Source organism: Neopelma chrysocephalum, unplaced genomic scaffold (genome assembly GCF_003984885.1).
Source record: "Neopelma chrysocephalum unplaced genomic scaffold, ASM398488v2 Primary Assembly neopelma1_75, whole genome shotgun sequence".
Classification (NCBI taxonomy): Eukaryota; Metazoa; Chordata; class Aves; order Passeriformes; family Pipridae; genus Neopelma; species Neopelma chrysocephalum.
Window position 1 is genome coordinate 13,667,234 of NW_020897736.1, and position 23,674 is coordinate 13,690,907.

The 23,674-nt window shown below is 48.6% G+C and overlaps 1 protein-coding gene across 4 annotated transcripts in view; it reads left to right on the forward strand.

Moving 5' to 3' along the window:
• Window positions 1-23,216, forward strand: part of SMAD3 (SMAD family member 3) — a 71,687-nt gene extending 48,471 nt beyond the window's left edge. For 2 of the 4 annotated variants that reach the window (XM_027688339.1, XM_027688340.1), the window contains 8 exons: window positions 2,217-2,410; window positions 3,186-3,320; window positions 3,993-4,067; window positions 5,135-5,185; window positions 10,500-10,712; window positions 11,995-12,132; window positions 15,544-15,688; window positions 18,922-19,045. In XM_027688339.1, coding sequence (XP_027544140.1) covers window positions 2,326-2,410; window positions 3,186-3,320; window positions 3,993-4,067; window positions 5,135-5,185; window positions 10,500-10,712; window positions 11,995-12,132; window positions 15,544-15,688; window positions 18,922-19,045 — 966 coding nt within the window. In that variant the 5' untranslated portion in view covers window positions 2,217-2,325. Of the gene's footprint in view, window positions 1-2,216; window positions 2,411-3,185; window positions 3,321-3,992; window positions 4,068-5,134; window positions 5,186-10,499; window positions 10,713-11,994; window positions 12,133-15,543; window positions 15,689-18,921 lie in introns of all 4 variants that reach the window. The other 2 variants (XM_027688338.1, XM_027688337.1) reach the window with 2 other exon arrangements.
• The last annotated feature ends 458 nt before the right edge of the window (window positions 23,217-23,674 follow it).

Genomic DNA, 23,674 nt, shown 5'->3' on the forward strand with positions numbered 1-23,674 from the left:
TGAGGGAAATATTCCTTGAGGGTTGAGGAAAATACTCCTTGAGGGTTGGGGCAGGACAGCAGGAAGAAACAGAGCTGCCCTTCTCCTCTAGCCACATTCTTCCCCAGATGTTGTTTTGTCCCAAGTCCCTTCATGGGGAGCATGAGGAGAGATTTCACAACCCATAAAAACACAATTAGCCCTCGGGGCTTTGGGGAAATCTGATTTCTTGTACCTTATCTCCTTATTGAGGGGAGAGGGGAGAAGGGGAGGTTGTATTTGAAAATAAAACATATGGCTGTGTCATTTTAAAAAGTCTTTTTAGAAAAGATTGTAGAGAATTCCATTTCTTTCCACCTTAGGGACAGCATTCCTACCAGAGCCCTGGGATGAGGGGAAGTGCACTTTCCCCTCCTGCTCACTGGGAAACTGGTTGTTATAGAGAGTTTCTTCTATCCTGGGAAATGTAGGGAGAGACCCCTCCTTGCAAATAATCCCCAAGTCAAACATATTTTGTGTGAGTTCAACCCAAATCTGTCAGTGCTACTGTGACATCTGTGTGCTGATGGTGACTGGGAGCAGGAATAACACTTATTACCATTGTGTCTCCTCTGGGATACTTGGAATAATCTCTCTGAGTCTTCTATTTTCTCCTTTCTCCTCGTTTACATCCAAGATCTCCTGCCAGGCAGGCAAAGAAGTTTGAGAAGAGAATGGAGAATCAGTCCTGGTTTGCTCCTTGTTTCAGCCTCCTCTCTTTTTGTTAAATTTAGTGGGTATTCTCACACTCTCATATATATTTTTTAAAAAAATTTCCCAACCTGATTAGTTTTGAGGTCACATTAGTCCAGTCTTGGCCCCATTGAAATCCATACCAAAATTCCCACCTTCCACAGAAGTTCAGCTCTGGACACTGGTGCTTTCCCTGTGAATATTCTACCTGGGAAGACCAGTTTTTAGCTTTCCTGTCTTTTTTGGCTTTTTGCCTTCCTCAGTGTCGTAGCAGTGTTTACAAGAGGTGTGTGTGATACCAAACTCTGCCAGAGAAGCTTTTGGGAAAACTCTCTTAGGACAGCCAAGCCTAGAGCAGCCTCTTGTAATAATTGTTTGTGTGTTTTGGTTTGGGTTTGTTTTGGGTTGTTTTTTTTTTTCGGCTTGGCTGCCAACACAAAGAACCAAGGGAAATAATTCCCAGTAAAAATTTCATTTTTCGTGATTTTTTTTTACTCGTTCTTTGACAAATTAAAAAACAGAAATATTTCATTTCACCAAAGCCCTCAAGTGTTTCATTTGGGTCATTAAGAAAAGCAAGGGAAATGAAGGGTTTGACTTCAAAGGAAGTGCCTGGGGGCAGTTCTTGTTCATTTAGGATGGAGGAGACCCTGCTCCAGCTCTTTGCTCTGCTGGAGAGGAGCTGAACACACTTGTCTTGCTTCCCAGGAAGGTTTTTCCTAGGAAGAGGCTACTCAGGGGTGAGGATAGGATTAGATGAAAAATGAGCTGTTATTTGCTTTCAAGCTGCAGTTTGGGAAATGAAACTGGAAGCCTTGTTTGTTTGCAATGTTCCTGAACTTTATATAGATAAATTAGATAACTTGGAAAGAAAGGTGTGTGTGTCATTTCTGGATGTTTTTGTCACATTGAAAATTTATGTGTCTATGTCTAAAAGTCCTGTTTTATTATCCCAGGCTTTAAAATGTAACACCTTTACATTCACAGCAGGAGTTGTTGAGAGCTGGGCAAACACCCTGTTTGTCAGGACATGCATCAATGTTTCAAAAGTGCCACTAAATCAATGTATTCTTGCTTGCTTTTGTCTCTGCCTCCAAATTAGTCATAAAATTAGTAAATCCAGAGCAGGGCTGTTATGTGGTGAGATATTGGGAAGGAATCCTTCCCTGGGAGGGTGGTGAGGCCCTGGCACAGGTTGCCCAGAGAAGCTGTGGCTGCCCCTGGATCCCTGGAAGTGTCCAAGGCCAGGCTGGATGAACTTGGAGCAACCTGGGCTAGTGGAAGGTGTCCCTGCCCATGGCAGGGGGTGGAACGAGATGATCTTTAATGCCCTTCCAACCCAAACCAGTCTGTGATTCCATGATTTTCCAGTTTTTGGAGGTGGCCTGAAGGCCGGGCCCGGATCCCTCCTGGCGCCGGCGACTGGCACCTCTCAGGATCGCATTGGGGTCGAACCAACGCATTTTAATCCCAAGCTAAATCCTCCCATCCCTGTTTTGCTGCAGATCCCTGGATGGCAGGCTCCAAGTATCCCACAGGAAAGGCCTCCCCCATGTGATCTACTGCCGGCTGTGGCGCTGGCCAGACCTGCACAGCCACCATGAGCTGCGGGCCATGGAGATGTGCGAGTACGCCTTCAACATGAAGAAGGATGAAGTCTGTGTCAACCCCTACCATTACCAAAGAGTGGAAACCCCAGGTACTGCCAGATCCATGCCCAGTCCTTCTCTTCTCCCTCCCAGCACCAGGGATTTCTAAGTGTGTTTCTACGTTGTATTTATTATTGATGATAATCTCTTTGCTGGAGGCAGTGGAATAATTTATGAATCTGCACCCAGGGGGGAGAATATCACTTGGAGTGGATGAAATCCAGTGGCAGGTGGTGTTGTTGCCAGGTTCCTCGTGTGGCTTTGTGTGCCCAGAAACCACTCACGCAGTGGGAACTGTGGTGGTGTTCTGTGTGTCCCTAATTGTTGGTGTGAAATTAAGGATAAACTTCCTGTGAAGAGGATCTAAGAACAGCTCCCAGCACAACTAAACTTCCTGTTCTGGAGTCTCCTCCTGCCTCTGAAAGAGGCTCTGAGGTGGAGCTGCAGCTCCTTGTGTCAGCACAAGTATGCAGATGTTTGTGCTGATCCCACCTTGCTGCTCCATTTGATGTGAAACATTCCTTTTCAATCATGTGCTATAACTTCTCTTAAATGGCTTTGCAAGAAGACCTGTTTCCTTGCCTGAGAAGGGGCAGAGAGTCCAGGTGTAGTTCTAAATATCCCACCCCCAGCTGGGATGTGTCAGGAATAAAAAACACCTTTACCTGCTCTTATTTCAGAAGGAAGCACCAAATCAGGTTCCTTCATTGACGACTCTGTGTTCCATGTATTTAAGGCTGTAACTCCAAACTGGTTTCTCTCATTTTCCAGTGTTTCAGTCCCTTTGTTTTAAAGCTGTTGTGTTTTTTCCCTCCCCTGGTGCAGTGTTGCCCCCGGTGCTGGTGCCCCGGCACACGGAGATTCCGGCCGAATTCCCGCCGTTAGACGACTACAGCCACTCCATCCCAGAGAACACTAACTTCCCAGCAGGTATCGAGCCCCAGAGCAACTACATTCCAGGTACCATATCCCTTCCATACAGCCAGCACAGGGAAAGGGTCACATTGCACAGGGAATCACGTGTATTTCCAGCTGGAGGACTGGGAAGTCTTTCTTCCCATCGTTACTCCCAACCTGGACAAAAAGAGGTGCAACTGTAAATGTCCTTAAACTCACCTCTTCCCTTCACTTGGACATACTGAGTTTATTGTGAAACCCAAAGCTTGAACGTGCCCTCAGCAGGTTTAGGTTGGAATGAAATCCAGTCGTTTTAATTGGAGTAAAACTCTCTAAATTTCCGATGGAGTCGAGCTCTTCTATTTCTGTATCTCTCTCACAAGCAATTTACACTTTATTTGCATGGACAAACTGTGCAGCTGCAGTCCAGGAGAGGAAAAATATGTGGACAGAAAACTGTGTCTCGATGGCTTCTAGTTTTAAGGGCTGAAAATCCAGATTTTTTTGGTTTCCCCCTCTCCTCTGTTATTCACAAACATGAACATCATCCTGGTTGGGTTGGCTCCTCCCTTCAGCAGCTTGAGGAAGAAAAGTAATAAAAAAGAATTTTGCCTCCTTGTGAATAACACAGTAAATGGTTTTGGTGTTTAAATTCCAGATTTGGAATGGTTTTGGTGTCTAAAATCCTAACTTTTCATCCGGTGGCACTGACAGTCTGATCATTTTATGCTTTAGAAACCCCTCCTCCAGGATATTTGAGTGAGGATGGAGAAACCAGTGACCACCAGATGAATCCCAGCATGGATGCAGGTAAGTCACCTTCTGCCTTTTGCTGCAGCTTTTCTGGGTCATATCAGACACCCTCTAAAAGTTTTTCTTAGGGCAGTGAGGTTCAGGTGGTGGTTTGAGGAGTTTTATCCCAGTAGGAGTGTAAATGTAGCCTGAAATCTGATACAGAGCACAGGGCTGTGTGTTTGAGAGCTGAAAGGCACAATGTGTTCCTTCTTCTCTCCAAAATCCAGCATCACATTCTACCAAGCAGGAGCCTGAAACAATAAAGACACACCCAAGGATGACAATTTGTCTTGTGTTTTGTGTCCATGTGCAGGAAGATTGTGCCCTGTTCTGCAGAGGCATTTTTCTGACCATTTATATGAATAATGAAGAAATAGATAACAAAGAAATAAATAAGATAAATTTAGATAGTAAAGATAAATTTAGATAATAAAGAAATCTGAACTTAAGTGTCCAGTTTATACCTATATTTCAAAGGACCACAAGCAGATTTGGTTTTAAAGGGGTTTATCATTTCAACCCCAAGAAAGTTGAATGCCTGGGTTCTCTCTCATTGCCAAGAAAACAGAGTAACCAGGTTTAGAATGGACCAAATTTAAATGGTTGAGGACAAAATTCTGACAGCTGTTTAGTACAGCCTGATCCAATACTCCACAGTCCCAAACCCAGTTAGATTTGTGGATATAAAGTGTCATGTTTCCAGCTGCTGTGAGTATGTTTTGTGCCTGGCAATGCAGAACCAAGCTCTTCAGTGTCCAGCTGACTGGGTTTGTCTGGAGCTGTCAGGATGATCCTTGAAATTTTCCTGGCTGCAAGTGGAAGTAAAACATCCCAACTCCATGCTCAGTTTGCAAAATTAATGGGTTAAGCTTCAGTGGAGATGTAGCAAGTTGATCTAAGTAATAAGTTTGGAAGCTCATGTAAGGATTAATAAACATCAGAGAAGCTGCTGGTGTCAGAAAGGAGCCTGGAGTGAGAAGTGGGTTATCCCTCCAACAAGCCTGGGCAGCTCTGAGGATCCTGGGTGAGCGTTTTCCCTTGTGCAGATGCCACACCAATAATTATCCTGTCTTGATTTTCAGGTTCTCCAAACTTATCACCCAACCCCATGTCTCCAGCACACAATAATCTGGGTAAGCATGTGAGCTTGGGAACTGGGTGTAATTACAGGCAGGAGAGTGACATTTTAATGATGGCATTTCATGAGGTTGGGCACTTCTGATGAGGTTGTGGGCACTGTTGATGTTCGTTTCCACTAATCCTCTTTGCCTTGATAACAGTGGTTCATAGTAACTGTAGGAAATAAAGAAATCTGAACTTACATCAGAGAGTTAAATAAAAAGCCCAAGAAATGTTGGCAGATAAATACCAGAAAGAATGAGGGAAGGACTGCAGCAAACCCTCCCTTGTTTGATTACGTGACTTTGCAAGAATATGTCCTTTTCTGTCTGTTTTGCTGGTGGGTTTGTGTTCTTATATTTTTAAAAGACACAGATTGAGTTGTTAAATTTTGTCTCCTGGAAAGTTACTCATTAAATTTGGAGTGCTTAGTGGTCTCTTTTATAACATTCCAATGGTTTTAAACTGATAGGGGAGGCAGGTTTGGATTAGATGTTGGGAAGGAATTCTTCCCTGTGAGGGTGGGGAGGCCCTGGCACAGGTTGCCCTGAAAGTGTCCAAGGCCAGGTTGGAGCAACCTGGGCTAGTGGAAGGTGTCCCTGCCCATGGCAGGGGGTGGAATTGGATGAGATTTAAGGTCCCTTCCCACCCAAACCATTCCAGGATTCTATTCCCTACCTTTAATGTGCTGCTGCTGCCCTTTATTTTTGTACCTCCAGACTGTAGGTCTGATCTCCATCAGGCTGAGCTCTCACCCTGTTGGAATTGCTCTCCATGGTGTGCCATAAAAAGCCCTCTCAGCTCTGCCTGGCTGCAGGATCAGCTCTCCAACTGTTCATTATCCAGCAGACAGAGGCCACTTGAGATTACTCTTGAATAACCAGGGCCATAAAGTTTACATATGCTTTTAATCCTGGCACGGAGGACTTAGACACTGCTCCAAAATTTGTCACTCATTGGCTGACTTGTGGATATCTTGAGGCTGTTGAGGAGGGGATTTCTTTTCCCTTCTTCTTTTTCCCCCTTTTTTCCCCTTTTTTTTCCCTTATTTTTTTTTTTAAACATTGCCACGGTGCCACAAAAGTTTTATTTCTTTACCTGTTACAGCCCAAGAAGAGAATAAATGGCTGAGTAACCTTTATTTCCTTTTTTTGCTGGAATCTATTATGCTCCAGGGTGCTGCCTGGGAGCTGATGAGATTTTCTAGCAAAAAAGATTTTCAACCTAAAAATAAAAAGCCAATTACACGTAACAAAACCAACCTGGCAAGATGACTGTGGCATCTGCCTTAGAAGACTGAGTTTCTAGGAAAGAGGCCCCAATCCATAACAGGGACACTGGTTATTAACACATGTCAGATGTCTCATGTGCTGTCTGGTGACAAAAAATAAGTAGAAGCAGGTGAAGCTGGTTAACCACAAGGAATCTCTTTGTAGTCTAAAGAGCAGACAGCAGAAAAGCACTTTAACTCCCTAACATTAAAAGATACCTTTCAATTTTGCAAGCCAAATATTTATTGCTCTTAAGACAAGAGCTTCCCCGAGTGAAGAACTCTTGTGGCTTTTAATTTTATTGTCAGGTTTTGCCTGTGAGGAAGCTAGAAAATAATAACTAAATGAAATGACACACGGATGAGCAACACTTCAAACTGTGCCAGGGCAAAATTGGCATCAGCTGCCCCTTGTAGATGGTTTATCTGCAATAAGGAGCTGCTGCAGCAGTGGAAGTGAACACAGACCTTCAGCCTGATGGTTCCTACAGGCCAGGAAGGGCTCTGAGCTGCAGCACTCCTGCCTTTGCTGTGCTCTGGAATTCTATGGATCAGAACACTCCAGTGTCTGGGGCTAACCTTTGATCTAACCAGGCTTTCCCTGGATGTTTGTGAAGAAAAAGGGACAGATATTTAAAACCCACAGCAGAGTGCAGGGAGGGAGTTTCTCACCCAGTGGAGGGTGGGGGATGTTCACAGCTTTGCCACAAAGAAAATGATGTCCCATAAAGGGTTGATTTGTTTGTTTGAGCAGACCGACCTGAAGCTTTTAAGACACTTTACTTTGTGTAAACTGAACTTTGCACTTAAATCCCATGGCCATATTCCAGAGAATTACAGGGGCAATAAACTGGCACGAGGCAGAGGGAGTGGGACACCAGGAGCAAGGGTGAGTTTGGGCTGCAGGGGATGGATTCCAGCACGAAGCTGGAATTTGGGATTGAAGGAACTCAGGGAGTTTCATCTTTCCACTCACAGCCACAGAAGTGTTGCAAGGTAACACACTGGGAGCTTTTTTTCCCTCCTTTCAGCTGTGTGTTGGATTTGGGAGCGTTCTAGTTTGAGTCCAAAGTTACAGCTGTCACATTTTCAGTTGTCAAACGTAAGCTTTCAATGGGAGCTGCAGATATCCAGGGATCTCTTCCCTGTTCCTGAAACAGGGACCGGGGAAAATGCGGAAAACAATGGAAACGCAAGGAGAGTTGCCAGCATTCTGTGGACATTGGGAATGAAGTCAGGGAGTTGAGGCTGGCTGAGGGCCAGCCCTGTGGTCCATGGATATTGTTGTTTGGAGGGAGGCAGCCCCTCGGAGCACAGGAAATCCATTGTCAGGGTTTGCTCCGCACAAGACTTGACGCAAAAGCTGCGAGAGAAACGAGCCCATGCCCCATGGTCACATCCATCAGTCACACAGACCTCGGGAACACTGTGTTGAAACTCCCTTTCCCAGAGGAAAGGCAGCCCTCCCCTGAGCACAGAGGGAAGGGAGCACGCACATCTATTCATCCCTTCGTTCCTGAGGAGGGAATTAGGATTAATGCCCTTGGAAAACATCTCTCCGCAGCTTCTCAGTATCAAACACATCCACTGAAACGAGGAAAACAACTTGTCTTGGGCTCAGAGCACATTAAAAAGAGAGCAAAGCAGCCAGGAGATTGTTTCCCTCCAGAGTGAACAAGCAGGACTTTCATCTTGCAGGGAAGATGCAGAATGGGAACATCCCAGGGGACACTTCAGACAGCAGAGCTGTGCCAGTCAGGGCTGGGATTGTGTGGGGATGATTCAGGCAGGATTTGCCTGGTTTTCATGCCTCCTGTTGTAGTTGATTGTGTGCCCCCTCAGGATTCTTTGGCTTTAGCAGAGCTCCAGTCTCTCCCCTTTCCCCAAGCAGTAAAGCCATAAATTGAAAATGAATATTTAGGGCAGCTTTAACACGAGAGGAAACTCGCCCATCCCAAGGCAGCTTAAGCTGAAGTTTAAAACTACAAATCACAGGAGAAAGCAGCATCATTAAAAGCTTGGTTGCTGGTTTTAGAGGCAAGTCGTTCTCCAAGCCAGGATTTGTTGGTTTGTGTCTTTCCTCAAGCTTCAAATAGGCCGGAAATCAAATTTTTGTCCCTCCTTCAGTGGGGAATCCACAGTTCCCTCGAGCCCCGGCCAAGAGGAGGTGGTTCCTGAAGGGAAGGACCACGAAACCATGGAGAGCAATAAAGGTTTTGGTGTTTTTATAACTTGGATAGTACCAATCTGAGGGTGTTACTCTGGGATCAGCAGAAGTTGATTTGATTTTTCTGGAGGTGAGCAGCCTTTCAATTAGAGGCACTTGCTGTGGAGTCAGAGCACAGTCATGTGGAACACAATCTGTTTTCTTAAGTGGGTGGACCCACCTTAGGGGACTGATTAGTGCTGGTGATTGCTGTGCCTCTCCCCAGAACTGCTGGAGAAACGTGCCTGGTGTGGGAATTCCCAGTGGGAAAACCAAGTATGCCATCCAGGAGGAAAAAGCAGAGACTTGTGTGATTCCTGGATGTGTTCAGTATCTGTGCAGATCAGGACAGGGACTTGCTTTTAGCTATAAAATTGTTGAAAATGTGAGGAAATGGCAGGGAAAAGAAACTGGGAATGAGTAGAAGCTCCAAAATTCCTGGCCTTTGAAGATTGCTGAGGATTACAGAGTTCCCCACATGCACTTCTCTTCAATTGCTTATGGCAGTCAGCAAAGCTGACTCATACAGTGCAGTAACAGAGAGGAAACCAAGATGTCTTTGGGCTGGAGCCAGGCTGCTCCAACCTGTCCTAAAGGTTATGGAGCAACAGCAGGTACCAGCTGAGAAAAGACTCCCAAACCTGTGCAGAGACTTGGTGTGAGAGGAGGCTGGGATGGGAAAAACCTGCCTTGGATTGTCTGGGAGCTGATCTCTTAAGCCCCAGATTGGTGTGAGTGATGCAGGAGCAGCAGATGGGAAAGCCTCTGGAAAAACTGGGCTTTGCTGCTCCCTGTTAACTCCTTGGCCAGATGGGAAGCTGCTCTGTGCTGCCTCTAAGCACCACTTGAATGGATGGGAATGAAGTGATAAACTGGGGGGAGGACTGGAGGGAATTCTTCTCTTGCACTGGATGTGAGGAATAGCACTTAGGAATTACCTTAGTCTGCTTTTCACTTCCCCTGCTCAGCGGAGTCTTGGCTCTCAGCAGGACTGGGCACCTTCTAGAGCTGTTTTTCCAAGAAATTTGACTTGAGCCTTCCTCTGCTGGAATTTCCTTGGCTTCAGTGGGAGCAGTTAAATCATTCCATGGCATTTGACTGTCCCACCTTGCTGGGATGTGAAGTGTTGTCCTGAAAATGCCTCACTCTGCTCATCAACTTGGGTCCCTTTGCTTTGGTCCACGGGCTGAGTGAAACCAGAACCCCAAGGAAAGAGATGTGCCATCATCTACTAGGGAATGGATTTTCTTTAGATGCTTTGAGAGCAAGAACACTGGGATTTTTAATTTATAATTTAATTCTAATTTTCTATTTTATTTAATTCTCATTTTTAAGTCACTTTAATGCCAGTGTTACACACAATTTGGGGCATATTTCAGACAGCTCTACTGGTTTCATCAGTGCCAGAGACAGCAAGAGGGAAAGCTAGACTTGCTGGCTGTGAGTGCACAGATTTAGGGTTCAGAGGCCTGTGCTGTTGAGAGCAGGTTTGTGCTCTGCTCTTTCCAAGTTTTTTTGTTCCTTCCTTTTCTCTCCTTTTTGGGTCCTGGCTGCCTAAAAGTGATCCCACATTCCCCTTTCCTAGTAAAGCTGAGTTTATTTTTTGAATTTTCTCCAGTCTGAAGGTGCTGCAGAAGTGACAAACCCTTGGCTATTTGTAATCCTTCCACGGGCCAAAAGCTTAAGGGGGTGTGACCTCACCTTTTGGCTGCAGCCCATTAAAACCCAGCAAGTGATTAAAGTTTGGTTAAACTGAGCCTGAGGAACGAAGCAGGGCAACATTTCCCCCAGACCCTGTTTTTCCATCCCCTCCTGAGGGCCTGGGAGTCACTTGGGTTTGTGTTTGGTGCAGACCTGCAGCCCGTCACCTACTGCGAGCCGGCCTTCTGGTGCTCCATCTCCTACTACGAGCTCAACCAGAGGGTGGGAGAGACTTTCCATGCCTCCCAGCCCTCCATGACCGTGGATGGATTCACCGACCCGTCGAATTCCGAGCGTTTCTGCCTGGGTTTGCTCTCCAACGTGAACAGGAACGCCGCCGTGGAGCTCACGAGGCGACACATCGGTAATTCCCGCCGCCTTCCCGAGGTGGAGGGGGGAGACCTGCCCGTGATCCCTTTGATTAGCTGATTGGCACAAAGTTGGGCAGGTCTGGAACACTGGTGTTGGAAAATCCATGGAGCTTTAGGAGGCTGATCTTCCATAAGGCAACACTTCCATAAGATGATTTTTTCATCTAATCGTGATAAAAAAACGCTCTCAGGAACATTAAAATTGGTGCACAGAACAGAGACAGAATTCCTGGGTATTTGAATGGATGTCAGGGATAATTGTGTGTATTCCTTTTCCCTCCTGCACTATTCGATTTTCTGACTGACCTTTTATAAATAGAGACTTAGTTCCTTGGTTGTCATCTCAATTTCCACTTTTCCTGCTTATACTGCAGGGTAACATTCAGTTTGTTTTCAGTTAAACTTGGGCTAAATAGAATATCCCAAATTCATGCAATTTTACTAAAAGGCAAAATTTCTTATGCTTTGCTGTTTCCTCCTGAGTTCTATCAAAACTGAGCCTGATTTTTGTCCTAATTTTGCTCCCCTTTCCTGAGCAACAGGAGAATCCTCCCCCTTTTAGAGGAGGATCTTTCCACAGTTGTTTCAAATGTGATTTCTAGTACTAAAAAAAACCCAAAACCCACCAAGATTTTGAAATCAGGTTTTAAATCCAGAAATCAGGCTCCTTATGCTCTGTGGAAGGATGAAAGCAAGATATTGAACTGGGAGTGTAAGACCACAGCAAATGTTTATTTGAGCAGCCAAGGTGGATTTGTTTCTTTATTAACTGAGATTTTAATGGTTTGTGGAAACACCTACAGGAGATTTGTGTTTGTCCTTGTACAAAACATCACCTCAAACAACAGGCAGTGAGTTGAAAATGCTGTATAATTTATTAGCAAATCACTAAGTGAGTAACCAAGCAGTTTGTCCAGCTGGGGTGACTTTGAGAAAGGGGCTGAAAACCACGTGTTGACTGATAGAACCTTGGCATGGAAAATATCAGGGTGTGTTTGGAGGGAGCTCTGGGCAGGTGGGGAATGTCTGGGATTGGCAAGGGGGGCTGGAGGTGAAATTCTGGCTTTATAAATTGGTTCCTGCCTCCCTTAGCTCACTTCACTCACAGACCAATTTATTGGCACATCCACCAGGATGGATTTTCCATCACCCATGATTGAGGTGCTCCAGAGCTGCCTCATGCCGAGGGTTCCTAAGTCTCTGCCAGCTCTTGGAGCAGGTTCTGGGGGTGATTTCTGTCTCATCTGACCATCCCCTGTGCCCTGTGTTTCCCAGGAAGAGGAGTCAGGCTCTACTACATCGGCGGGGAGGTGTTTGCCGAGTGCCTCAGTGACAGTGCCATCTTCGTGCAGTCCCCCAACTGCAACCAGCGCTACGGCTGGCACCCCGCCACCGTCTGCAAGATCCCCCCAGGTAAGGGATTCCCACAGCTCCACCTTCTGAAAGATCCCCCCAGGGAAGGGATGGCCCCCACCTGCTGCAGGATTCCCCCAGGGAAGGGATGGTTCCCACCTTCTGCAGGATATCCCCAGGGAAGGGATGTCCCCACAGCTCCACCTTCTGAAAGATCCCCCCCAGGGAAGGGGTGTCCCACACAGCTCCGCCTTGCCCAGGATCCCCCCAGGGAAGGGATGTCCCACACAGATCCACCTTCTGCAGGATATCCCCAGGGAAGGGGTGTCCCCACAGCTCCACCTTATGCAGGATCCCCGCAGGGAAGGGATGGCCCCACAGCTCCACCTTCCCCAAGATTCCCCCAGGGAAGGATTGTCCCCACAGCTCCACCTTCTGCAGGATATCCCCAGGGAAGGGATGTCCCACAGCTCCACCTTCCCCAAGATCCCCGAAGGTAAGGGATGGCCAGGATATCCCCAGGGAAGGGATGGCCCCCCACAGCTCCACCTTCCCCAAGATCCCCCCAGGGAAGGATTGTCCCCCACAGCTCCACCTTCTGCAGGATCCCCCCAGGGAAGGGATGGCCCTATAGCTCAGCCTTCCTCAAGATCCCCCAAGGAAGGGATGTTCCGCACAGCTCAACCTTCTGCTGGCAGGGACTTGCTGTGACAAGCTTTGCTCCTTGTCAAGGTGGGCAGGGATGTGCTGACCTCTGGTCTGGACGATAATCAGGAGCTTTCCATGGACTCATGGAATGATTTAGGTGGGAAGGGACCTTAAAGCTCATCTTCTTCCAAACGTGGGCAGGGATACCTTCCACCAGGTTGCTCCAAGCTCCTTCCTTGCACACTTCCAGGGATGAGGAGTCCACATCCTCTCTGTGCAACCTATTTTTCCCCCTTTTATCAGCAAACTGACAGTTCATTTTTATAGCCTAAGGGATGAAGGAACCAATGAAGGAAGCTGTTGATGCTCCAATAGTCGTGCCACACTAATAAAAATTGGGATAAACAGAACTCCAGAATCACAGAATTTCTGAGTTGGAAGGGACCCACAAGGATCCTGGAGTCCAGCTCTTGAGGGAATGGCCCATGTGGGCATCAAACCCACAACCTTGGTGTTGTTGGCACCATACTGTGACCAACTGAGTTAATCTCAGGTTCTAAGCAGAACTTAAAGCAGAATCTTCCACTTATTCCTTCAGTGTTTTATCAGTCCATTATTGACTTGTAATTACCTGATAGTCATGTGGATAATTTTCTTTGTACCTTGAAGTAAAAGAGAAGAAATTTCTCCTTAATTTAGATTCACCCCTAATAGATTTAAGTTGTTGCTTTTTCCTGCTCTGTACTAAAATTCACCCCTCCTCCCCTTTGTGAATTAGCTTGATTTTAGGGAAATCACATTTGCATACACCTTGTTGTGGTTACAGCCTGAAAGATCACCAGAGAATTAGCTGCATCTATCTGGGAAGGAAATGCTTTTTTGTTAAATACATGGAAAAGAGCTGGAAGAGAGGGGATGCCATTTGACACAGAGTTTAGTTATTTAGCTAGGCTTACCAAAGCTAATTTTTTACAGTTAAAAGTATGTATATATTTAAAAAAAATGGACTTCTTTGTTTAGAAACATTTGACTAAAGATTGCTGTTCTTTTGAGAGGAGATCCACACGCTGCAGGCTCCGGCCCCTCTGAATGGGTTTCCTTTCTCAGATGTTTGGGAAGCAGCTGCCAGTGTTGCAAACATGACTTAATTCTCCAGCCACATCACAAGAGTCCACCCTGGCTGGAGTCAACATCTGCAGGCACAACCCGCCCCCATTTCCTCTCCACATCCAGCTGAGGAGCATTTTTTGGCCACCAGCTCTCCCCACTTTCACCACAGTCCTTGGCTGCCTTCTCAGCTCATCCTCGAATCTCTGCTGGGTTCGAAGCGGTTTCTTCACTCCCTGGTTGCCAAGATCGAGTCATTCCCGCTCCTCCCCGTGGAGAGACCCGTTCCCAGCCTCTGCTGAGCTCTGGGCAGCCTGGCACTGGGATCCTCACCAAAACTGGTGCTCTTTCCCTGTGCCCTGGTGCTCTCACCCTTCAGGCTTTGGGGGGAAACTTGGCTCCATGTCTGTGCTTGCCTTCCAGTCCTGTAATTCCCAGCCTAGGAGGGTCCTGCAAAGCCCTTATTCCCATTTGAAGGGTGGGAATCAGCCCAGTGTCCGGGTTGTAGCTGTTGGGAGTTGATCTCACCTCTTGTTTTTCCCATCCTGTTTGTGCCAAACGCACCTCGTGGGATGCACCTGGAGCACCACAAGTGTCTTGGTACAAACCAGGAGCTTTACAAACCTCTGCTTTGCTTCCCCTCAAACCCCTGCCAGGCTCCTGCCCCCTGGGCTGTGCTTTTCCAGGAGCCCAGCAGTGGTTCCTGCAGCTGCCTGGGGTCACTCTTTGCTCCACACAGCTCGACCCAAAGCTGATGGCAAGGTGAGAGCAGCCCCAGAGAGGAGACTCACGAGGGATTTTTAGAAAAAGTACAATTCATCCCAGTGCAAAAGGTTGTTTTTCAACCTTGGCCCATGTGTAATCCCACATGAGCAGTAGCTGTGTGCCAAGTTTGAGAGTTTAACTTGTTTGTGGTTAGCTGGGAGAAAGCAAGAGCAGCAGCACTTTTTTTCAAGTGATGCATTTATTAATTTATTTAAACTATGAAAGATGTGATTTTTATTTCACCTTTATCCCCTAAGAGCAGTTGAATAAGCTGTTTCCAGTCTTTTAGCTGGGACTAAACACTGGGGAGAAGAGCTCCAGTTTTAAAAGGAAAGTCTTTGGCACCTGCTGGTGAAATGGCAGAGAGGATTTGAGCAGGGGCAGCTCTGCCACCAGCCCCACCAGCCTTTAGAACCCTCAGAGCTGCCTTGGCAGGGTGGTTTCACTTCAGAACTTCTCCATCCTGCTGACAGACCCCATGGAAATCCAGCCCCAGAGAACTCCTGTTTTTATCCTGTGCATTCCTCCCCCTCAGTGATCACTGATCAAATGTTACAGTCACAGCTGGGCTTTAAATCACAACGTGAGGGAAAACTGTACAGGAGAGACAAAGAGGTTCCACAGGAGGACCCAGATCTGGTCTCACCCATCCCATCGTGCTGTGTGGGCACCAGCATCCAGCATTCCCTGTCCTTTTCCTGCTCCCTTTCCAGCAGATGAGCTGTGAAAGTGTGTCACCCTCCATCCCTTCCTCTGAAATGCTGTGTTTGAACGACTTGGGTGTGGCACCACCTGCTCTGAGGTGGTGGCAGAGCAGCCTGGAGCTCCTTGGCACCCTGGGGAAGGGATGGGGTCAGGAAGGGATGGGGGGAAGGGATGGGTTCAGGAAGGGACGGGTTTCTCACCCCTGTTACGCTGATGCCTCATCCTCGTCCTGTTCTCCTCTCACAGGGTGCAACTTGAAGATCTTCAACAACCAGGAATTTGCTGCTCTGCTGGCTCAGTCAGTGAACCAGGGCTTCGAGGCCGTGTACCAGCTGACCAGGATGTGCACCATCAGGATGAGCTTCGTCAAGGGCTGGGGAGCAGAGTACAGGTCAGGCTTTGGGAGGAAACTTGGCTCTGTGTCTGTGCTTGCCTTCCACTCCTGGAATTCCCAGCCTAGGAGGGTCCTGTAATTCCCAGCCTAGGAGGGTCCTGCAAAGCCCTTATTCCCATTTGAAGGGTGGGAATCAGTCCAGTGTCCGGGTTGTAGCTGTTGGGAGTTGATCTCACCTCTTGTTTTTCCCATCCTGTTTGTGCCAAACACACCTCGTGGGATGCACCTGGAGCACCAGAAGTGTCTGGTACAAACCAGGAGCTTTACCTGAAGCACAGCAGATAAATCCAGGTGGGCCAGGGAGAGACTCCCACAGGTTTTTTTCTTAAAATTTGATGTTTCTTTGATGGTTTGAGTGCGTTAAGACTGCAGTGTTATCAAGACAGTACCACAGAATCATAGAATCATGGAATGGTTTGGGTGGGAAGAGACCTTAAAGCTCATCCAGTGACACCCCCTGCCATTGTCAGGGATGCCTTCCCCTATCCCAGGTTGCTCCAAGTTCATCCAACCTGGCCTTGGACACTTCCAGGGATCCAGGGGCAGCCGCAGCTTTTCTGGGCAACCTGTGCCAGGGCCTCCCCACCCTCCCAGCCAGGAATTCCTTCCCAATATCCCATCCAACCCTGCCCTCTGGCAGTGGGAAGCCATTCCCTGTGTCCTGTCCCTCCAGGCCCTTGTGGAAGTACATCCAGTGTGAGTGTGGGTGCTTCCTACAGGTTGGGTTTAATGCTTCTTTTATCAGGGACTGATGGGATTAAACCAAAGCAGATGATTGGCTTGAAAATTTCTATTTGAAAGAACTGTTTGAGTTGCTGCAAAATTACAGTTAAATGTCCTGCTCCTTTCCTTAGGGCTTGTCACAGGGCAAGGACTTAAATGTGGGAGAAACAGGATCCCTGTTTTTCCCAGTGAAAGCTGAAGATAAATAAGGAGATGCAGTAGGGCTGATGTTCGGGATGGATGATGTGGTTACTCTGAGCACACAGGGACAGTGGGGATGGTGTGGGGAACAGAGTATTCCATGGCTTGGGCTGCTGCCACCCCTCTGAGACAGGGAGCAAACACCCAAGGGAGTGAAGTCAGGGTTTGATAGGACAAGAAGGGGAGACGGAATTCCTTGGAAAATGAACGTTGTTTTATGAGAGAGAAAAGAAAGCTGGTGAGGATTTAAGCCAAAAGGGATTTGGAATACTGCCTTTGTCCCCTTTGATTTGAAAGCCTGGGGGAGTCCCTGCCTTGCTGAGGCCATGTCCTGCTGCTCCCCATGGCCTGTGGTGGGCAGGGAGATGCTCCGGGATCAGCCCCGGGATCAGCCCCAGGATCAGCCCCGGGATCAGCCGGAGCCTGAGCCCGGCACGTTCCGCTCCCACTTTCTCATTTTTCCAGATGTTTGGAGTCCATTTTGTTTTGCAATGGTCCTGCACGGGGGCCAGGCCTGGCTCTGAGCCAGGGCAGGGAATGAGATCCAGCTGAGCTCCGTCACTTACGGAAAGTCGGGATCTCGCTGGGGATGGGAGGCCCCGAGCCCTGCGCTCACCCCGGAGCTGCTCCCGCCTTTCCCTGCCTCCAGATCCTCCCTCTGGCTGCCTTTGCCAGAGCAGGGGTGGGTGCTGAGCTGGCTCAGGCATGGAGGTGTTCCTGAGGGAGCAGCATCCAGGGCTCTGTTCCCTGGTTCAGCCTTCCCAGCAGTCTGGTGGGGGGCGTTCAGACTCGTGTGTGCCAGGGATCTGGGGGAGGAAAGAGGGGAAAAGCCAATTCCATGAGCAGCCTGGGATACAGAGGTTCAGTGGGAGCCCAGTGGAGGAAGCTGAAGGCCCAGAGAGCTTTGAGGGTTTGCCTTTCCAAAAGGCTGGAGCCAACGTGGTGTTCCCTCGGTGGGAGGACAGGATGAAGTTTAGTGGGAGAAACTTGGAGAGGGCAGGAGTGTGGGGTTTTGTTGGGAACAGTTGTTGGACTGCTCGGTGCCAGGCTGGGATCAGGCAGCAAGGGGAGTGCTCAGGGTGAAGGGAGACAGTTTTCCGGGGATCTGAGAGCTTTGTGTGCTTCCCGGGAGTCGGCAGAGCCAGGGATGCTCTGCTCCCCAAACAGCCCACGGGACACCCCTGGGAATCACTGCAGGGCACCAGCCAGGCCCAGATACCCACCCTGGAGTGGGAGCACAGAGGGCAGGGATGGAGGGGGAGCACGAGGGTTAGGGATGGAGGGGGAGGAGCACAGGGACAGGGATGGAGAGGGAACACGAGGGACAGGGATGGAGGGGGAGCACAAGGGACAGGGATGGAGGGGGAGCACAGAGGGCAGGGATGGAGAGGGAGCACAGGGACAGGGATGGAGGGGGGGAGCACAGGGACAGGGATGGAGGGGGAGCACCGAGGGCAGGATGGTGGTGGGAGCTCAGGGCAGCCCCCCGAGCTCAGGGTCCCCCTTTCACCAGCCATTTCTCCCTGGGCCCCACAGGCTCTGAGTTCTCCCTCCCACCACCAGATTCCAAGGACAGCTTCTGTGGGAAAGGAGAGTGTAAAACAAGGCTGTTTCTCTTGTTTCTCCCTCCTCCACAGCAGCTGTCCCTGCCTCTCTGCCTGCAACAAGACTTGGGCCATGTCTGGGCAGAGGAGGGAGAGCCCCTTGCCCTGTGCCTTGGCCTTTATTCCCTTTCTTTCCTCCCCATCTCTTCCTTCTTTACCATCTGGGGACACTCCCTGGGGTCTGCCATGGGATCACAGGGAGGAGAGTGGGACAGGGCCATACCCAGGGTGTCTGGGCACACCCGGGGCCGTGGGGGGGAGTCTGAAGGGCTCAGGGTGATCTCCCTCCAGCACTTCCACACTCTGCTAAAACCCAAAGATCTGGTAAAAAGGGGAATGTCCTTGTCTTGGACACAGGAAAACTGAACCTGTTTGCTGAACACTCCCCTCGCTGTCCCAGGGTCTGGAAAATCAAACTGAAGGATTTTGGTGAGATGAACACCTTCCTTTCCCTTCAGGGAATCACCTGCCTGCTCCCAGGAATCTGAGCAGTAAACAGGTTCCATAGAGAGTTGCTCCTGTGGGATCATAAAGGGACAAAGTGGGTTTTTAAAAGAAGTGAGAGCAGCACAGGCCAGGAGCTGTTGCAGAGCAGAGCCATCCAGGACTAAGCTGGAAGGAACGTTCAGGAGCTGTAAAACCTTTCCCATGTGTCAGGTTCTGTCAGTCACTTGTGTCCTTGTGTCCTGTGTCCCCTGGCAGGAGGCAGACGGTGACCAGCACTCCCTGCTGGATCGAGCTGCACCTCAACGGCCCCTTGCAGTGGCTGGACAAGGTCCTCACCCAGATGGGCTCCCCCAGCATCCGCTGCTCCAGCGTCTCCTAAGGAAACTCCTCCTGGGGGGAACAAAGACTCCAGAAAACCCTTAGCAAAAGGCATAGTCAAACAAATTCCCAGTTATTCAAGTTGATGAGGAAAAAAAAATCTACTCTTTAAAAAAGAAAAAAAAGAAAAAAAAAGTGGGTTTTATTCGTTTTGTTGGTTTTTTTAAATACCCTGTTTAAGCCACTTCCACTGAAACTGTCGGCACTTTGGTTGGGATGCTCCCGTTGGAATTTGGAGCTGGAGTTTATCCTGATAAAGGACTGGATAGTGCTGTGCCTCCCCCTCTGTGTGGGCACACAGGAGCCACCACAGCTCCAAGGAAACTTTCCCTTTGCCTCACACAACTCCAGGCAACCCGCCGTGGGATGACTCTTGCTTGTGGATTCCCGTGTCATCCACCTGATCCACACCTGGAATTGCAGCAGCAGGGGGGGAGAGGAAGCATTTACAGCACCCAAAGGAACAGATTCCTCCAGTAATGTTCCTAAAAGAAAGGAATTTCCCACACTGCCACCGAGGAGGCAGAGCCTTGGGATGCAGCCGAGGCCTCGTGGATCAGACTGGATTGACGGGAAGCAAAAGCCCAAATTTAAGGCTCTTCCTGATGTTGCTGCAGCAACTTTTGACTGGAGCTCCTCTCAGATGGAAAGTGGTCTGTGGGGAGCTCTGGAGTGGTTAAACCTTTGTCTGTTTGCATTAACTCCAGCGAGTTTGTGTCGTTCTCTCTCTCTGTTGGATGGTGTTGCCTCTCCTGGAGCCGGAGGGGCTCCGTGGGATCCGTGCCCAGGTGGGACAGGGCTGGCAGTGCCCAGGCCCTCACTGCCATGTGCAGAACACACCCCAGGGTGGGACATCCCCTGGGACAGCCTGGACAGCTCAGCCCAGCCCCTCTGCTGACAACTGATTCCAGCTGATGGAAATGCTCCGAGACGTGTTTTTGCCTGGAGAACTGGGGACAGTGTGTATTTACTTGTATTATAAAATGTTCATTTTAAACATACATGCTCCAGACTGTTTAATATTTTTCTTTTTTCCCTGCAGCAACTGTCATGGCAAACAACTTCCACAACTGGAAAAAAAACAACCCCTTAGCACTTGTTTTTATGGTTCACATTTGCCAAATAAGTCTCTTAACTTTGTCAGTGCTGTCCAGTTCTGTGTTTCTTTGTACCTGCAGTGAATATCTTACGCATTTGTGCCAAAATGTTCGAGGGGGAGGGGAGAAAGTGAGAATCAGTTTCCTATGGAAATCTTTTTTTTCTTGGTGTTTTTTTTTTTATTTTTCTATATGAAAGACAAACCCAGCAGCTGGATGTGGCTGTGGGAAGGACTGGCTGGGCTGGGCTTTGGGATGGTTTGTGTCGAGGCTTTAATCCTGCAAACTGAGCTCCCGGAGGTGAACACAGGCGGGGGTGGAGCACCCTGATCCTGGGGGGAGCTGCTTGGAATCACATCCCAGGAATTTCCATGGACCTGCTTTCCCAGTGTCCTTGTTCCTGGGAGGCCTCTGTGTCACCCTCAGCACCTGGTTTGCCAAAACCCACCACTTTTGGCCGGAGGGTCTGAGACGCTCGCAGGGCACCGGGACAGGCCGGGGGTCGCTGCTGCTCCTGGAAAATGGGACCTTTTGGAGAGTTTTCTTCCAGAAACAAAGAAATTACCTTTTTTTTTAATATCTGAGATTGAAGTTCTGAGGAAGATTCTCGGTGGTGGATGTGCTCCTGATGATGCAGCACCTGGGAATATCCTGTTGCAGAGTCCCGACCGGAGCTTTCCCTGTGCAGCACAACCTGGACCAGCACTGGAGGCTTTCTGAGCTGTTTAATTGGTTTAGTCTTTGCAATGTGTCTGATGTGACTGGGGCAGGAAGAGCAGCTGTATAAAACAGGATTTTCTAGCCACTTATACAGTGGGTTTGTGTCTCACTGTGGTTTGATTCAGCGTTTGTGTTCAGATACAGGTTTCTAACCCAGTTGCAAACAAAAATTTATCCTGCATTTTGTGGAAATGTTTGACTTTTGGCTGTTTAGGGAGAGAGGGGGAAATGTCTGCTCTGTAAAATGGCCCCAGGTTTCCTCCCTGAGTGTCTTATTTGCTTATTTTAGTGACAAATTGTTGTTGTCCTCAGAATCCTGGAGGAAGTTGGACTCTGGTGCCTTGTGCATTAACAACAAAAATGGCACCTGAAATTCCAGAGTCAGGGATTACAGGTGACAGCGTGTGCAGCAGCCCAGCCTGGCCCAGAGGCCACAAGTGTGAATAAATCCCAGTTTTCATATGGATTTTGCACACAGAGTCACCTCCTCAGCCAGCCTGCACTGCCAGCAGGAACCAGATCTGTATCTCCTTGCTAAGGGATAATTAATTGCTGGCTGTTATTAATTGAGGCCTTCTGAAAACCGGGATTCAGACGATGCATAAAAACTTTGGTTAATCTCCCCTCATCATCCCTTAAGTATAAAATGACTTCCAGTGGAAAATGTGAGCTGGGCCAGCAGTGCAGTGAGATAAACCAGAGATTATCTCCACTAAAGTATTAATTTCCTGCCCTTTGTTTGCTTCTCACTAATTCATAAAAGCTTTGTGGGTGCCAGAGTTACCTTGGGAAGTGCAGTGGAGAGTCCTGAGCCGTGGGCAAACGCAGGGACAGGGCTGGGTGTGATCCCAGGGATGTTGTGGCTGCTCTGCCTTTGCTGTCAGGGTTGCAGTGGTTTTATGGATAAAATTGAATTCCCATTCCTGCAGACACCAAGGACAGGGAGCAGGAACGGGGCTGGGATTGCTGGAGGCAGTGGGGCCCTGAGGGCACAGGTGGCTTTGCTGGGGGTTGATTTTTCCTGGAACTTTACTGGGATGTGCCCAGCCCTGCCCTGGCTCAGATTCCAGCTCCAGCCTGGAATACCCTCTCCTTTCCTGGCAGTCTTGGCTATTCCACCAGGATTTCACACATTTTTGTTGCTGGCAGAGTCAGTGGCAGGAACTCTGACCCTTTCCTGGGTGTGGGTGCACAGGGCCTGGTGCTGGAAGGTACCACCGACAGCCTTCTGCCATTCCAGGACTGGGCTGATTTATTTTTCCTGTTAATGTATGGAATTGCAGTTTGCATTTTGTGTTAAGCTTGTCTTAGAGATAATCCAGGGCTGTCCATCTGATTTAATCTCCAGGAATCAGTGTGCATATGTACAAAGATGGAGAAATCCAATCATAACTCATTTCCCTGGAGCTCTGCCTCCATGTGCCAGGAAAAGGCTGAGTTACTTTGAGTTCCTCCCAGTTTCCTCTCCCCTCATGGATCAGTGGAGTTGAACCTGCCCAGGACTCCTTTGCAGGGTGAAGGATATTCAGGACTCATCTCAAGCAGTGAGTGTTGGTGTCTGTGCCTTGTGCTGCTTCCTAACTGGAAAAGCACAGGGGGGAAGGACACGGTTCAGTGAAGGACTTCAGCCATATCACAAAACATCCAGGTTTTTCCTGGTTCTCTGAGGTACTGGATAGGTGGGAGGATGGAATTTCCCAGATATGCTAAGCTAGGATGAGGAACAGTCCCTCTGGAGTCGTGGAGGAGCGGGGTGGTCGAGCTCACTCTGGTTTGCACCACGTACGTGCTTTTGTATTTATGTTTTCTTTCTTGAGTATTCAAATGAATCAAATATTTAATTTTTAACAGCAAGGGCAGTTAAGGACTTGGAGTATTAACTATTCCATCTGTTCCTTCCTGATGATTGCTGGGAATGAGGAGTGTGTGGTGTGAGGACAGAGCTGGGCACAACCCCTGTGAGTGGAGCCCCGGGCCCGCTGTGCTCCAGCCCCACATGAGGTTCCCACAGGGGCCTTTTCCCAAAGCTCTCCAGGCTTTAAAAGGACAAAACCTGTTACTCCAGAACTGGTTGGTTCATCTTCTGCTCCCTCCAGCACTGGGGAGCCCACCCAGTGTCCCTGGGGGGTCACATCCAGCTCATTCCCGACAGAGCTGCGCCCTGGGATGGATCCCTACGAGCATGTTTGTGTTAGTGTTAGAATTCCCGATGTACATCCCTGCCACCTCCTGCTTTGCCCTGGCATTACTCACTGTTTGTTACTCCAGGCCTGTCCCATGTACTCCCTCCCCTTCCCATGTTGCAACTGTAAGGTCTGTTTTTGACATTTTAATAAACTTTGATTTGAAAACTGAGGCTCATGAGCGAATGGGGGTGTTGTAAGAATGTATCTGAGGGCACAGACTGACAGTTTGGAGTTTGGAAACCACAGGGAATTTGGAGACAGCAGCAGCACCTGTGGGTTTGTGTAACGAAGGTTGTAATGCACAGGAGACCTCAGTGACAGGTAAGACCTTCATTCTTGTTATGGTTTTGTTCTTCAAGAATTTAAAGCCAGATATAAAAAATTAATTAAAACCCTGCAACTAGTTCTTGTAACTAACAGGATCCAAAGGGGAGCAGCACTAGAGCTCTGTGCTCCAAGGATTTATGGTCCAAGTGCTGGAAAAGTCAGAGGTAGCTGAACATTCCCTCCCTGCCCCGTGTTCAAACTGCTGCTGGACTTTCACCTTTGGGGCTGGGAATTGGGGACCTCCGTTCTCAGCTCAGGGAATTGGGGATCCTCATTCTCAGCTCAGGGAATTGGGGATCC